The sequence below is a fragment of the Phoca vitulina genome, unplaced genomic scaffold (genome assembly GCF_004348235.1).
Source record: "Phoca vitulina isolate PV1807 unplaced genomic scaffold, GSC_HSeal_1.0 scaffold25, whole genome shotgun sequence".
In the NCBI taxonomy this organism is placed as follows: domain Eukaryota; kingdom Metazoa; phylum Chordata; class Mammalia; order Carnivora; family Phocidae; genus Phoca; species Phoca vitulina.
The window spans coordinates 18976549-18990040 of NW_022589728.1; the positions used below are offsets into that span (position 1 = coordinate 18976549).

The window sequence follows — 13492 nt, forward strand, 5'->3', positions numbered from 1 at the left end:
TTACTAGGGATTGTGAGGTCTGCTCTTTAATGTTCCTTGTCCTTTGTTCTTCTGCCAGAAGGTGTGAAGCCATTGACTTATTTGTCCTTTGCTCATAGCTACCTGTAGATAGGCATGCACAAAACAAAGGAAAATCATATCTTGTCCATCAGCTCCTCACACATTCAAAAGCTGTGCCCTTAATAAAATAAGAAAATTGCTTTTTGAGGGGCATAGTGATTCATCACAAACTATGCTCTTAAAAGATATCTCTGATAATTATTTTAATGTAAGTAATGTGGAAAGCATCTTTAATTTTTAGAGTTTTGCTAATGCTTTCAACTATTGGAAAAAATTAACATGCTACTTTCTTTCATCAAAACCATTCACTCTTCAGTTTATTTAAATGTCATTAGTGTGGACTGTTTCAAGTTCTAAGTAGGAAAAAATGACACTGAAAAATTAATGTGGATAATATCAAGACAAAAATATATATGGAATATTTTGCTTGGAAATGTAAATATTCAGTGCTCATTTGCTCCTGGCTCTGTTTCCAAGTGAGAAAAGGCAATAAACATAAACATTACAATCAGGACATGCTCTGTGCTTCTCTCTTTTTTCAAATCCGAAGAATATATCTGTATCTACATACCTATATTTGTATCTACATATCTTTTGATAACCATTCAGTAACAGCTTTAGACAAAGCTGCTCATTTAGTGACACTATGTTAAATCATAGCAGCTCTTAGAAACAAAATTGGCACAAGTATTCTTGCCTGTGATTGAATTTACATACTACCTTGATATTGAAAAAAAGTTATAGACATGCAAAGCATCCCTCCAAAACAGCACAGTGCAATGGTGATGCTTATGGAGTTTATTGTTTGGGCCAGGCCTGTCACTTTCCCATAGTGTCTTCATTTATTATGCTAATTGACTTCCCAAGTGCAGGCAGGAGGGTATCTGCCCTGTGAATTATTCTCGGTTGGGGGCTTTTAAAAGCAAACCTATTTTGTGCCTAAACAAAACCAAAAATCAATGTGTTTCTTTTCAAAGGCGGGAGGGTCAATACCATGGTTGTTTTGTTCCCATCCAGTTATGTAACCGTGGGGACTTGTTTCTTTGCTTTCAGGATTTGTACAAAACACATTAAAGCTAAACAATAGGCGGGAGTCATAGGAGCAACCCCCGAGCTGTGTCTTGGAGTACGTCCTCCTAGGTTTGGGAATCTCCAATTAGTTCCATCTCAAGTGCTGACTCCGTGTATGTGTGTGTGTCTGTGTGTGTGTGTGTGTGTGTGTGTGTTTAGTTAGCTGGCACGCAACACACTTCCCCAGGGTTGTTTCCTTTTTCCTGAGATTTGGCGAAGGGTAAAGGGTCGGAGTCACATGGATACAAAGCATTTGATTAATGTCCAAGTCACCGCTGTGGCTGCCGGAGCCGCCTCCCCTCCAGCCCGGGCCGCGTGAGGCCGCAGCCGCGGGGCTGGGCGTGCAGGTCCCGGGCCGGGGCCCCCTCTCTCGGGAGTTGCCTCCTCAGAGCCTCGCGCCTCCCGCGCCGGAGTCCCAGCGGGCGCGCTCTCCTCTCCCACCACCCCAGCCTCTCCCCAGCATGTAAAGTCGCCCGTACCTCCTCAGACTTCCCGGAGGCAGCAACTTTCCTTTCTGGCCGGCGCGGGGCCGGGCACCAGTGGGCGCGCGGGGTAGCGCGCAGCACAGCAGCCCCGCGTCCCGCCGCCCACCATGAGCGACGAGAACCGCGGGGACGGCCGCGCCGAGAGCGCCAAGGACTTGGAGAAACAGCTTCGCCTGCGCGTGTGCGTGCTCAGCGAGCTCCAGAAGACCGAGCGGGACTATGTGGGCACGCTGGAGTTCCTGGTGTCGGTGAGTGTGTCCCCGCGCGGCGACGCAGGAGGCGGCGGGCGGCGCGGGGCGCGGATCCCAGAGAGGCCGCGGGAAGCGCGCGCCGCATTGTCTGCGGGGGAGCGGGGCACCGGGCCCGGCATCGCGGGACCACGAACCCGCCCGCGGATGCTGTGCTCGCCGGCGCGTGGACCTCCGGCGGGATTGTTTCACGCCTGGACACGCAATGAGTTTGCCAGGGCCTTGGAGATCTGCGGGTTTGAAAAGTTAGCTCCAATGGGAGAAGGCTCTTGTCCAGGGAATCCCTGCTACCCCATCTTTCCTCACTCTTTACCCCTGTCCCTGGCCTGCTCGGTTGCATTGTGTCATTTTTTTTCTTCTCTCCCCCCCTGGGATTTTGTTTTAAGACTTTGGCTTGGTGATTAAAGTCAGTTTGCTACATTCAGGTACATTTAGTTTAAAAAAAAAAAAAAAACAACAACAAACCTTGATTCTTTTGGAGCTTGACTTCATTATTCAGATTAGATGGCAGCGAAGTCCCTTTAGTTATAATAATCTTAGAAACATATGATTCTGGTGGGGGGTACAGAAAGAGCAGCGGGGTTATGATCTCTAACAGCTGTTGGATATTAAAGCCACATGTGGTGCTCACCCTGTTCTAGCCCTACAGTCTCCTACTCCCATCCCCCATCCCGGGTTTAAATTTGCTCTCCACTCAGCTCCTGGGTTCCCTGTTCACACTGAGCCCAGGAGAGCGGTATAATAAAACTAGTGTCAAACAACTTCAAGATTTCATAGAAAGAACTGGCAGGAACTTCGTTTCAAAGTTTCAGCTTGACGCATTGGAAGCCTGCTCTGGAAGCGTTTCATTCATTTTAGAGCCAGAAGGGGCAAAATTGAGTGAAAGAAACTTCTGAGACATCACTCAAAAGTTGAATTTTTTCTATTCACTGTTGCAAAGACAAAGACTTTGAGCATTGGCTCCTCTCCACCCAGATGCATGGGAGAGCATCATTTAAAGACTGAGGAGCTTTAGCCTTTGCAATCTAACTCAAATTTTCAAACCTTTTCCTTCCACCTCCCTGTTGCATGCCCCCGTGGTCCAAAGGGAAATGTTTCAAAGGCCAGACTTCCTGCTCAGTGTTCTGTAAGATGTAAACTTTCTGCTTATAATTATGGTAGAGGAATTTACTTCTTTGCTATGGCAAGGAGAGAACAGTGTTTCAAGGGATGTAAGATGCACAGGTTGAATTCTGGTTGACTTCTCAAATTAAAATCAGTATATTTGAGCCCCTGGGGCCACATTCTTTGGAAATGTTTGGATATTTGAGAATATATGGGTAATTGGTGATAAATTGGATTGTTGTACACTTCCATGCAGCAATCTCAAAAAAGCATGTTTTTAAGGAGATTTGACTTTTTTTTACAAAGTTATTACAATATTATTGACTATATTCTCTATGTTGTACTTTTCTGTGACTTTTTTTATAATTAGAAGTGTGTACCTCTTAATCCTCTTCACCTGTTTCACTTATCCCCCCACCCCCCTCCCCTCTGGCAACTACTTGTTTGTTCTCTGTATTTATGACTCTGATTCTCTTTTTGTTGTTGTTTGTTTGCTTGCTTGTTTTGTTTTGTTTTGTTTTTTAGATTCCACTGTAAATGAAATTATATGTTATTTGTCTTTCTGTCTGACTTATGTCACTTGGCATAATACTGTCTAGGTCTATCTGTGTTGTCACAAATGGCCAGATTTAATTCTTTTTTATGGCTGAATAATATTCCATTGTGTATTCCATATTCTATTCCATACCACGTCTTCTAGATCAATTCATCTATAGATGGACACTTAAGTTGCTTCCATATCTTACATATTGGAAATAACGCTGCAACAAACATAGGTATACATATGTGTTTTTGAATTGGTGTTTTCATTTTCCTCAGGCAAATGCCCAGAACTGGACTTATGGCTCATATGATACTTCTATTTTTAGTTATTTGAGGAACTTCCATACTGTTTTCCATAGGGGCCTCACCATTTTACATTCCTGCCAACAGTGCACGAGGATTTCCTTTCCTCCGTGTCTTTGCCAACACTTGTTATTTCTTGTCTTTTTGATACTAGCCGTTCTGACTGGTGTGAGGTGGAGATTTGACTTTTAATAGCTTCAGGTTTGCCTTTCATGAAACTTCATTGGTGACAAAGTCCTTTGAGTTTTGAAAAATCTGAGTCACTTCTTAAACTGCTTTAGTTACTCCTTTCTGGAGGTATATGAAAAAAGTACTGGGCAGAGTCCTAATTTATAGAAATAAAGGGCTAACCTAACCTACATTAAAAACCAATTTGTTGATCTTTATTTAACGTATGAGTTTTTCCTCTAATCTTGCACCTGATTATTAAAATTGAAAAATTATTGCTATATAAATTGTGGGAGGGGATGCCTGGGTGGCTCAGTTGGTTAAGCGTCTGCCTTCAGCTCAGGTCATGATCCCAGGGTCCTGGGATCGAGTCCCACACTGGGCTCTTTGCTTAGCAGGGAGCCTACTTCTCGCACTGCCTGCCGCTCCCCCTGCTTGTGCTCTCTCTGACAAATAAATAAATAAAATCTTAAAAATAAAGAAAAAAAAATTGTGGGAGGTATAAAATAAATTATACGTACCTATTTATAAGGAGTTCACTTAATGATTTCATTCTTTTTATCTCATTCAGAAATTACGGACTCTTCCACTTGTATTTTTCTTTGTCCATTATTTTGTGCACGTACATCCAGTATTTATGCACATACATGTTCACACACACACACACACACACAAACACACTAATTGGCCTATCATCCTAAACAAAAGTTTACCCTGACTTCTTTTTAGTCACAATCATTCAAAGCCTCAGATCTACTTGTAATACAGTTTTAGATTTTCTTTTTTGAGTATTTCTTTTTTGATTATTGTTTATAGCAACACTGAATACCCATGTATATTACTTAGTCACCTTCCGTTGATGTAGTCAATCTAGTTTTAACTTTAGCCTAAGCCAATAATGTACCAAGCTTTAAAAATATTCAAACTCTTTGGCCTGGCAATTCCTTTTCTAGGAGTCCATCCTGAAGGACTGATAAGAAATGCAGACAAACGATTAAAGTTATTTTTTTAAAAATTAGCACTACTTTTAAATAAGTGGTACATTTGTTGTAAAAAATTTGATAGTGTATTTCTAAGTCAAATGTGAATATTTGTTAGATTAGTCATTGTTTTAGATTTCTGTCATTGTTTCAGCCATTAACATGCATGGAGGGTAACTCTTATCTTTTTTATGAAGAGATAGAAAACGTATTTTTAGTTTTACCAAGAATGCATTTTTTACTTACAAGCCCATAAATAATCAAAAAAATGGTATTTTTTCTCTTGATTAAATGATCATATGACCTGAAGGTGAAAACTTTTTTCACTAAGATATTTTATACTTCTTCTTTTTCTTTTAAAGATTTTTAAAAATTTATTTATTTGAGAGAGAGAGAGAAAGAGCAAGCGAGCAAGAGCCAGGGGAGGGGCAGAGGGAGAGGGAGAAGAAGCAGACTCCCTGCTGAGGGGAGCCTGACTGGGGCTTGATTCTAGGACTCTGAGATCAGGACCCTGAGTGGAAGTCAGATGCTTAACGGATGGAACCACCCAGGTGCCCCTAAGATCTTTTATACTTCTGATTCCTTTCTGTTCTCATTTCCAACCCTTTCATTTTTCAAGGAGAGAACAACTTTCTCCACTCCCACCCCACAGATAGCTGTTATTTAGAGTGTCTCACTCTTCCTGTGGGATCTCTGGCTTCTTTTGTTTCTCACTAGCCCTTCTATCCTTTTGTATTCCCACTGGGCTTTCAGGGCTCGATTCCTTCAGGAGACTTCATAATCCTGTCCTCTTCCTCCCCTTCCAGGCTACAGTGCTCACTGCTTTGTACCCACTCTTCCCTGTAGTTTCTTCTACCCTAGCACCAAAGGAAGCTTATACATGTATGTGTTTACTTTGGTCTCATTCTACTAGAATGTAAGCTTCTTGAGGACAGGCCCATATTTTACTTGCCTGTTTTTCCCCAGAATTTTTTACAGTGCTTGTGAAATTGTAGGTACACAGTAAATGCTTACTAAATGACTGAATGATCCAACTGACCCATCCTCTAACCTCCCACCCCATTTCTTTTTTTTTTTTTTTTTTGTTAAGAGAGGGCAGGAGAGGGGCAGAGGGAGGAGAGAGACTCCTAAGCAGGCTCCACACCCAGTGTGGAGCCCGATGCAGGGCTTGATCTCACAACCCTGAGATCATGACCTGAGCTGAAATCAAGAGTCTGACCTTTAACTGACTGAGCCACCCAGATGCCCCAACTCCAACCCCATTCTTAAGGACAATTCCTTAAAATTCTCAGTTTTGTTTTTCTTCCATTTGGTTTGTATAGAGAGTGAAAGTTATTTAAATATCACTCAGGCACATATGAATTTATGTAACAAGAAGTTTTTTTTTAATTTTAAAAAAATTTTTTTTATTATGTTATGTTAATCATACATTACATAATTAGTTTTTGATGTAGTGTTCCATGATTCATTGTTTGCGTATAACACCCAATGCTCCATTCAGTATGTGCCCTCTTTAATACCCATCACCAGGCTAACCCATCCCCCCACCATCCTCCCCTCTAGAACCCTCAGTTTGTTTCTCAGAGTCCATCGTCTCTCATGGTTCGTCTCTCCCTCCTATTTCCCCCCCTTCATTTTTCCCTTCCTGCTATCTTATTCTTTTTTTTTTTTTTTTTTAACATATAATGTATTATTTGTTTCAGAGGTACAGGTCTGTGATTCAACAGTCTTATACAATTCACAGCGCTGTAACAAGAAGTTTTAAATTAAACATGTAGTACCTGCATTTAAAACAGAAACAGTATTTAAATCAGGCATTGTGGTATTAAAGACTTTGTAACACACTGTTATTTCAAGTCATTGTATTCTAAATTTCTAAATTTGATCATCATGGGTAGGTTATAGTATCTGGATTAGTTATTTTTTAGGCCATAGATAAAATGTAGAGAGTGACCAAATTTGCTTGAATGCATGTTCTTGTTTTGTTTGGGAGACGGAATTTTGTGCTTTATTAGAAGTACTCAAACACATTTTTTCTAAAGAAAGGATTTTATGGACCTAATACCCAGTATTTAATGTTCCAAGTCTGGACAGTAGTGTGTTGCAATTGGTTCCTGTTTGCAACCCAGTCACAGGGCATACCAAGATCGGGATGGCTTCCCAGACCCATTTATGAGGGCAGAGCAGGGCCAGCTTCATGGGTGTGTGTGCTGTGCAGTTTGCACTGAGCTTCATGCTCCGAAGGACCTGGGACTTGGTTTAATGCTCTGCTAGCACCGTCTTGAAATTTGTGCTAATTTTATCTTTGAACTTGTGTTTTTCAAGTGAAGTCCATTGGGACAGTAGAGTGTGAGCAGAGCAGATACATGAAAGAAAGAGAAAAGCTTTATATTTCAGTACCTTTAATAGCACATTTTCCCCCCACTTTTTGAGCAAAAGGCCTCACACTTTTATTTTGCACTGGGCCTGGAAAATCATGTAGCCACATTTCACTATGGCATTGCGGCAGGATGGCTATATACATTTTTGTCTAAACTGGGACACTTCTGAGGGTGAAAGGGAGGGCTGTTAATAATTACACTGGGAAACAGATGTAACCTGGGATTGTTCCTGGCAAATCAGAATGCACTGTTCTTCCACATTGCGGGCACCTGAAGACAAAGACTTTGAGCTACGTGTCTTGTCATAAACGAAAGTTTTGAAATTTGTTACCTGTCTAGGTGTTGACCTCAGATAGCCCAGAATCTGAGTCCTGTCTCTTTTTTACTAGGTAACTTTGGACACATTCCTAAACTTTTCAAGCCCCATTTTCTTCATCTGTAAAATGGGGAAACAGTAGCATTTCTCAAGGTTGCTGTAAGGATGAGGTGGTGGATGCTTTGGGCTCTGCCCAGTCCCTGACTCACAGGAGGGCCTTTTTATAGTTACTGTTATTTCTTCTGATGCTGCAGTTGTTACACAGAACTACACATACTAGTCAGCCTTAGTGTCTAATTTTTGCCTCTATGATATTCTTCTCTACACTTTCTGTCTCTGAGTCTCTTCTTTACTTCTTCCCCTGGTGTTTTCCTTCTGTTCATGCAGGCCTTCTTCTCATGATATTCTTATTTTTTTTTTAAGATTTTATATATTTATTTGTCAGAGAGAGAGAGAGAGCACAAGCAGGGGGAGTGGCAGGCAGAGGGAGAAGCAGGCTCCTGCCGAGCAGGGAACCCAACGCGGGACTCGATCCCAAGACCCTGGGATCATGACCTGAGCCAAAGGCACACGCTTAATTAACCAAGTGAGCCACCCAGGTGCCCCCTGATATTCTTATAAATACTCAGTTGACTTAAGACTGTGAGGACACTTTGCAGTCTATAAAACAACAACCATAGTTAGTATGGTGTTTTACAGTTTACAGTGAACGATGGCATATTTATTATTTGATTTGGCTTAATATATGTGTTCCTTAGCTCTTTCAAATGGTGCTCCTTAGAGTTCCAGGGTTCTGTAGTTTGGCTTCAGGGGCCCTCACAGAGGGCGAGGGGGAACTGAATTGTATGGCCTCAGGCTGTCCACTCAACCTCTCGTAGCATAGCCTCCCCTTCTTCTGATTTATGCCTTTGCTAAAGCGGTTAGAAAGACCACTTACTAGAGAGTAAACTCCAAGAGAATGGGGTGGTGCATTTATCTCCTGGGTACAGTTTTCTTGGCCTGAATACAGTGCTGTGTAAATAGTAGGTGTACAGGGAAACAAACAAATAAAACAAAAGCAAATGCACAGTTTGAATGAGTCCAAAAGTAACTTCTTTCAGTCACGATCTAACTTTTTCCAGGCAAAGATAAATTGATTCAACACATTATGCTTAGGTTTATGTTACACCGGCTGAATTGTGTGACTGTCAAATTCATATGCTGCCGTCCTAACCCTCGGTATACAAATAATTACAATGCCATGTGGGAGAGGCAGTGATGGAGTAATAAGCGAAGTTTCATGGAGGCATCAAGGGACCCCTTTAGTCTGGGGTCAAGGGACGTTTTGGGAAAGAGGTGATGGATAGCTTCTGAAGGATGAGGAAGAATATGCCAAACTGGGAAGACAACTATCAGTCTGGAAGGAGCAGCATGTTCCATGTGACCTTCCTTTGGCATTTGGGGCTGCTGGCATGATGTTGCTTAGGGGATGCTGAAAATGGAGATTGAAAAGTTCTATATGCTTTTTGGATATTTTTGGGTATTGGTGGGAGATGAAGTCAGTTCAGTCCAGTTTGAGAAGGATTCGATTTTTAAGAATTCTTTTTTTCTAATTTTTTTTTTTAAAGATTTTGTTTATTTATTTGAGAGAGAGAGAGAAGGAGAGAGAACATGAGCAGGGGGAGGGACAGAGGGAGAAGCAGACTCCCCACTCAGCATAAGCTGAGCTGAAGGCAGAGGCTTAACCGACTGAGCCACCTATTTTTAAGAATTCTGACTTTAACTAAAAGTAGTGGGAAATCAATTGTTAGGGGACACCTACTGTCTTACTAGTAATAAACAAGTTTGAGACCTCCAAAGTTGGCACTGGAAAGGGCTATCTTGTGGGATAAAGTTGCCAGGCCAAAATTTCCTGAATCTCTGTCTCTAAATTTCACCTTGGGATTCCTTCTCCTTGTTCCCTGTGCTTTCCACCTTCCTGGTCCTCAGCAATCCACACGAGCACACAGAGAAGACCTTTCCTTGCTTCTCTTAATCTGGGACAGGTTATAATCTTCAAAACATTATTCTTGACTAGGGAAGAACACAGGCCAGTAATCCTAGAAACAACATGAAACACAAATGTAATCTAATTTGTATAATACAGATTTCTGCTCCTACCAAAGTGATCTTTCTCTCAGGGCCTGGAGACTCTGATCTATTTTTATCCTAAGCCCTAAGATAGCTCCAGACTGACCCCCACACTGGGCACTACTCCTGGGCTGACTTGGGAGAGTACTTTGTTTTCTAGCCATTAGCTTGAACATGTATACCTGAGGATGGCATCAGGATGCTGCCCTTAAGATGTCTTGACTCTTGTAGTGAATATAGCCTAGTTCGTTCATAATTCTGATTTTTGGAGTATTAATCATTACGGCCAGAGCCTACTCACTACACAGAGGGTTGTATGTATCTTTAGTCTTATGGTTTCATCTGCGTAATTATACCTTATTATAATGCCATTAATATAAGAATAGTATCTACTGAGATTAGCTTTGTTTCTCAGCAAGAGAATTCTGTCAATGGGATTGAAGAATAAAGACTGGAGTCTAGTTACCCATTGGGAGTTTCTGCCATTGCATCGGTCCAGGTAAGAAATGTGGAATGTCTGATTTCAGATAGAAGCAATGAAGAAGATAAACAAAACAAAACAGAATAAAAACCAAACCAAACCACAAACAGGCAAACAAGCACCCAACAACTATGAGACATTCTTGGGTGGAATTTTTGGTATTTGTGTTTGTTTGGAAGTGGAGGTTTCTGTAGAAGGGAGAACATAGTGTGGAACTTCAGCCCGTAGTTTGAAGACAAAATGGATAGTGTAACTGAGAAGTGGAATAAAAGGGACAGAATAGCATTGGGAGGAGGAGAAAAGTGAATTTGGTTGTGGACCTCCTGGGCTGCAAATTCTGCTGCTTTGTGAAGATAAAAGTATGAAAGTTAAGAAAGAATTTGGGGCAAAAATTAGAGATCTAGAAACTAACTTATCATATTTGTTCAAGTCATCAGGTGGATGAGATGCCATAAGGGGAACAACTTGAGGGAAAAAGCCGTACAAACCAAGGGTAGGATGTTGGAAAGCCAGCATTTAATGGATAGAGGAAGAAGTAGAGTGTGTTGGTGACTCAGATTGAGCCATCAAACCTTGAAACAAAGAACCAGGAGAGAGTGATCTCTTGAAATCCAAGGAAGGACCTAGTACCCAGAAGAAAGTTTTCTTTAAAGTGTCAGAACTTTTCGGGGTGCCTGGGTGGCTCAGTTGTTAAGTGTCTGCCTTTGGCTCAGGTCATGATCCCAGGGTCCTGGGATGGAGCCCCACATTGGGCTCCTGCCTCAGCAGGAAGCCTGCTTCTCCCTCTCCCACTCCCCCTGCTTGTGTTCCCTCTCTCGCTGTCTCTCTCTCTGTCAAATAAATAAGTAAAATCTTTAAAAATAAATAAATAAAGTGTCAGAACTTTTGAGAAGTAGGTGGTGGGGAGACTGAAGAGGCCTGTGGATTTGACGATTCGCCTGTCATTGGGCTTTAAGTTCAGGAGTGTGTGTGAGCAGAAGCCTGACTGAGAATAAGCTGAGACCCCAGTGGAAGCTGAGGGGTGAAGACCAGTGGAAAAACCATTCAGAGATTTTGGTGGTAAACGCAAGGGGAGAAGTAGGTTAGTAACAGAAGCTGGTGATCTTGTCCAGGGATGTTTGAGGAAGGTGAGTACAGCCAAGGGAAGGAGACAAGAGAAAGACAATATAGTGTGGTGGAAGCACAGAGCATCTTCGTGTAAACCATGGCAGGAACCTCCATGTCACCGGGATAAAAGGAAGATACTTGGCAAGGTTTGCTGCCATGAAACACCCATATTGTTACAGACTCCCACTCCAAGAATGAGCCGGCTGTCTCTCGTCTATTTTTAAAATTCTGCTTCTTCTCTAGTCTAGCGCATGAGGAACTGCTGGGATGGCCTTTGTACCTCCTTGTGAACGAACACTCACTCACCAGCGGCCCTGCCACGCTGGGACAGTGGGGTGAAGTGCATGGTACAGAGCATGGGTTTAGGGAATCTGATGACCTGGGTTAAAGTTCTGGCACTGAAATTTACAGTGTGTAACTTAGGGCAAATTACATAGCTTCTTTATACTCAGTTTCACATTTGGAAAACACATTCAATAATATCTCACAGGCTGACCTCAAGTTCAAATCAGCTTCTGTAGGTAGAGTCCCGATAGGTAGTAAGCCTCTCCTCTCTTTTTCCTTTCTCCTCCTGCCTCACAGAGTCTGGCACTTGTTGAGGCCACCTAGCCTGCTTCTGAGCCCTTTCTCTTCCAGCCTGGAAGTATACTGGAGGCTTTAATAGATAAAGAAAAGTGCTGAGGAGGCCAGAGGGGCCTTCAGGAATGCAGGGGAGGTGTGGTCTTAGAGGGGGAGAGAGGGGGTGGTAAGGGTGTGGGAGATGGGGGTGGGGGGGTGAGCTGTGGAGGGTGGGGAGTCATTTTCCTCTGGGACGAGCAAAAGATGCAGTGCCCAGGGTTATTTTAGAGGAGAGGGGAGTTGGAGATTTATACCTAATGACCTTATTTCTCCATGAAATTGAACTATTGTTTTCTTTGTGTTCTGTTTTTTTGTTGTTGTTGTTGTTGTTTGTTTTTGCTGAGAGTAAGGAGCTATAAAGACAGTGGTAAAGATTTGGAACATACACTTTCAAGAATAGTAAGGGGAATTGAACTCAGGTATCTGAGGTTGGATGTTTGTCTTTGTGTAATTGTTCTTTTATTTATTTTTATTATTTTAAAAGATTTTATTTATTTATTTATTTGAAAGGGGGGGAGAGAGAGTGTACAAGCGGAGGGGGGAGAGACAGAGGGAGAGGGAGAAGTAGATTCCTCTGCTGAACAGGGAGCCCAACGAGGGTGGGGTTGGGGGGAAGTCTCGATCCCAGGACCCCGGATCATGGGATCATGACCTGAGCCTGAGCTGAAGACATAAGTTGTTTAACTGAATGAACCACCCAAGCGCCCCTGTAATTGTTCTTTTAAATGTGACTTTCTTAATGCAACATATAAATTTAGAAGTCAAAATAGAGAAGTGGCTTCTCCTGATTTCTTATATTATGACTAGGTTCAAATCTTGGAAATAATGACATAATCATTTTTTTAAACCATGACATAAGTATAGAACTTCTATATTATTACATTTAATGCACACAGCAATTACTGTGCACACTCTTTAAAAAGAAACATTGATTTATCTGACAACATTTTGGTATCATTACATTTTTTCTCAGTACTTGTCTTTTAGCAGTGTTCTGTTGAGTGCTCTTTTACTATATACCTGGTTTATACCTTAATTCCAAATAAAATTGTTATGTTTGTTTTGAGTGCAATTAGTTTGACCGAAAAATAGTTGTTTTTGTTTACATGGATTCTTTAAAAATCTTACTTATAATATTTACTTTTCATAATAGATGAATTTTTATTCTCAATGTTTAAAATTGCATTAGCTATATTAAAACCAAGATTTCTTTGACTTATCATATTATTTTTGCCTCAAACAATAACAAATTCAGGATAAACACACCTCAGTAAGGGTTTCTTTGCTTAAAAGTATGGTTTTCGAATGGTATTGAGTATATTCATTCAAATCCTGGTACATCTTATCAAAACTTTTTTTCTAATTTTCTGATTTTTCTAATTTTTTCTCATGAACAATCATTGAATTTTATCCAAGAATTCAATGATTGTAATTTTAAGAAAATTGATATGTTAAGTTGAGGTTATGGTTTTAAACATTTCTAGTTAGTATAGATGACTTCAGACTTCGATTCCTTGA

The 13492-nt window shown here is 41.3% G+C and overlaps 1 protein-coding gene across 1 annotated transcript in view; it reads left to right on the forward strand.

The window, feature by feature from the left end:
- The first annotated feature begins 1244 nt into the window (after nucleotides 1-1244).
- The window catches only part of PREX2 (phosphatidylinositol-3,4,5-trisphosphate dependent Rac exchange factor 2), a 285562-nt gene continuing 273314 nt past the window's right edge, over nucleotides 1245-13492 (forward strand). Inside the window, exon 1 of the mRNA XM_032421606.1 lies at nucleotides 1245-1864. Coding sequence (XP_032277497.1) covers nucleotides 1724-1864 — 141 coding nt within the window. The 5' untranslated portion in view covers nucleotides 1245-1723. The remainder of the gene's footprint in view (nucleotides 1865-13492) is intronic.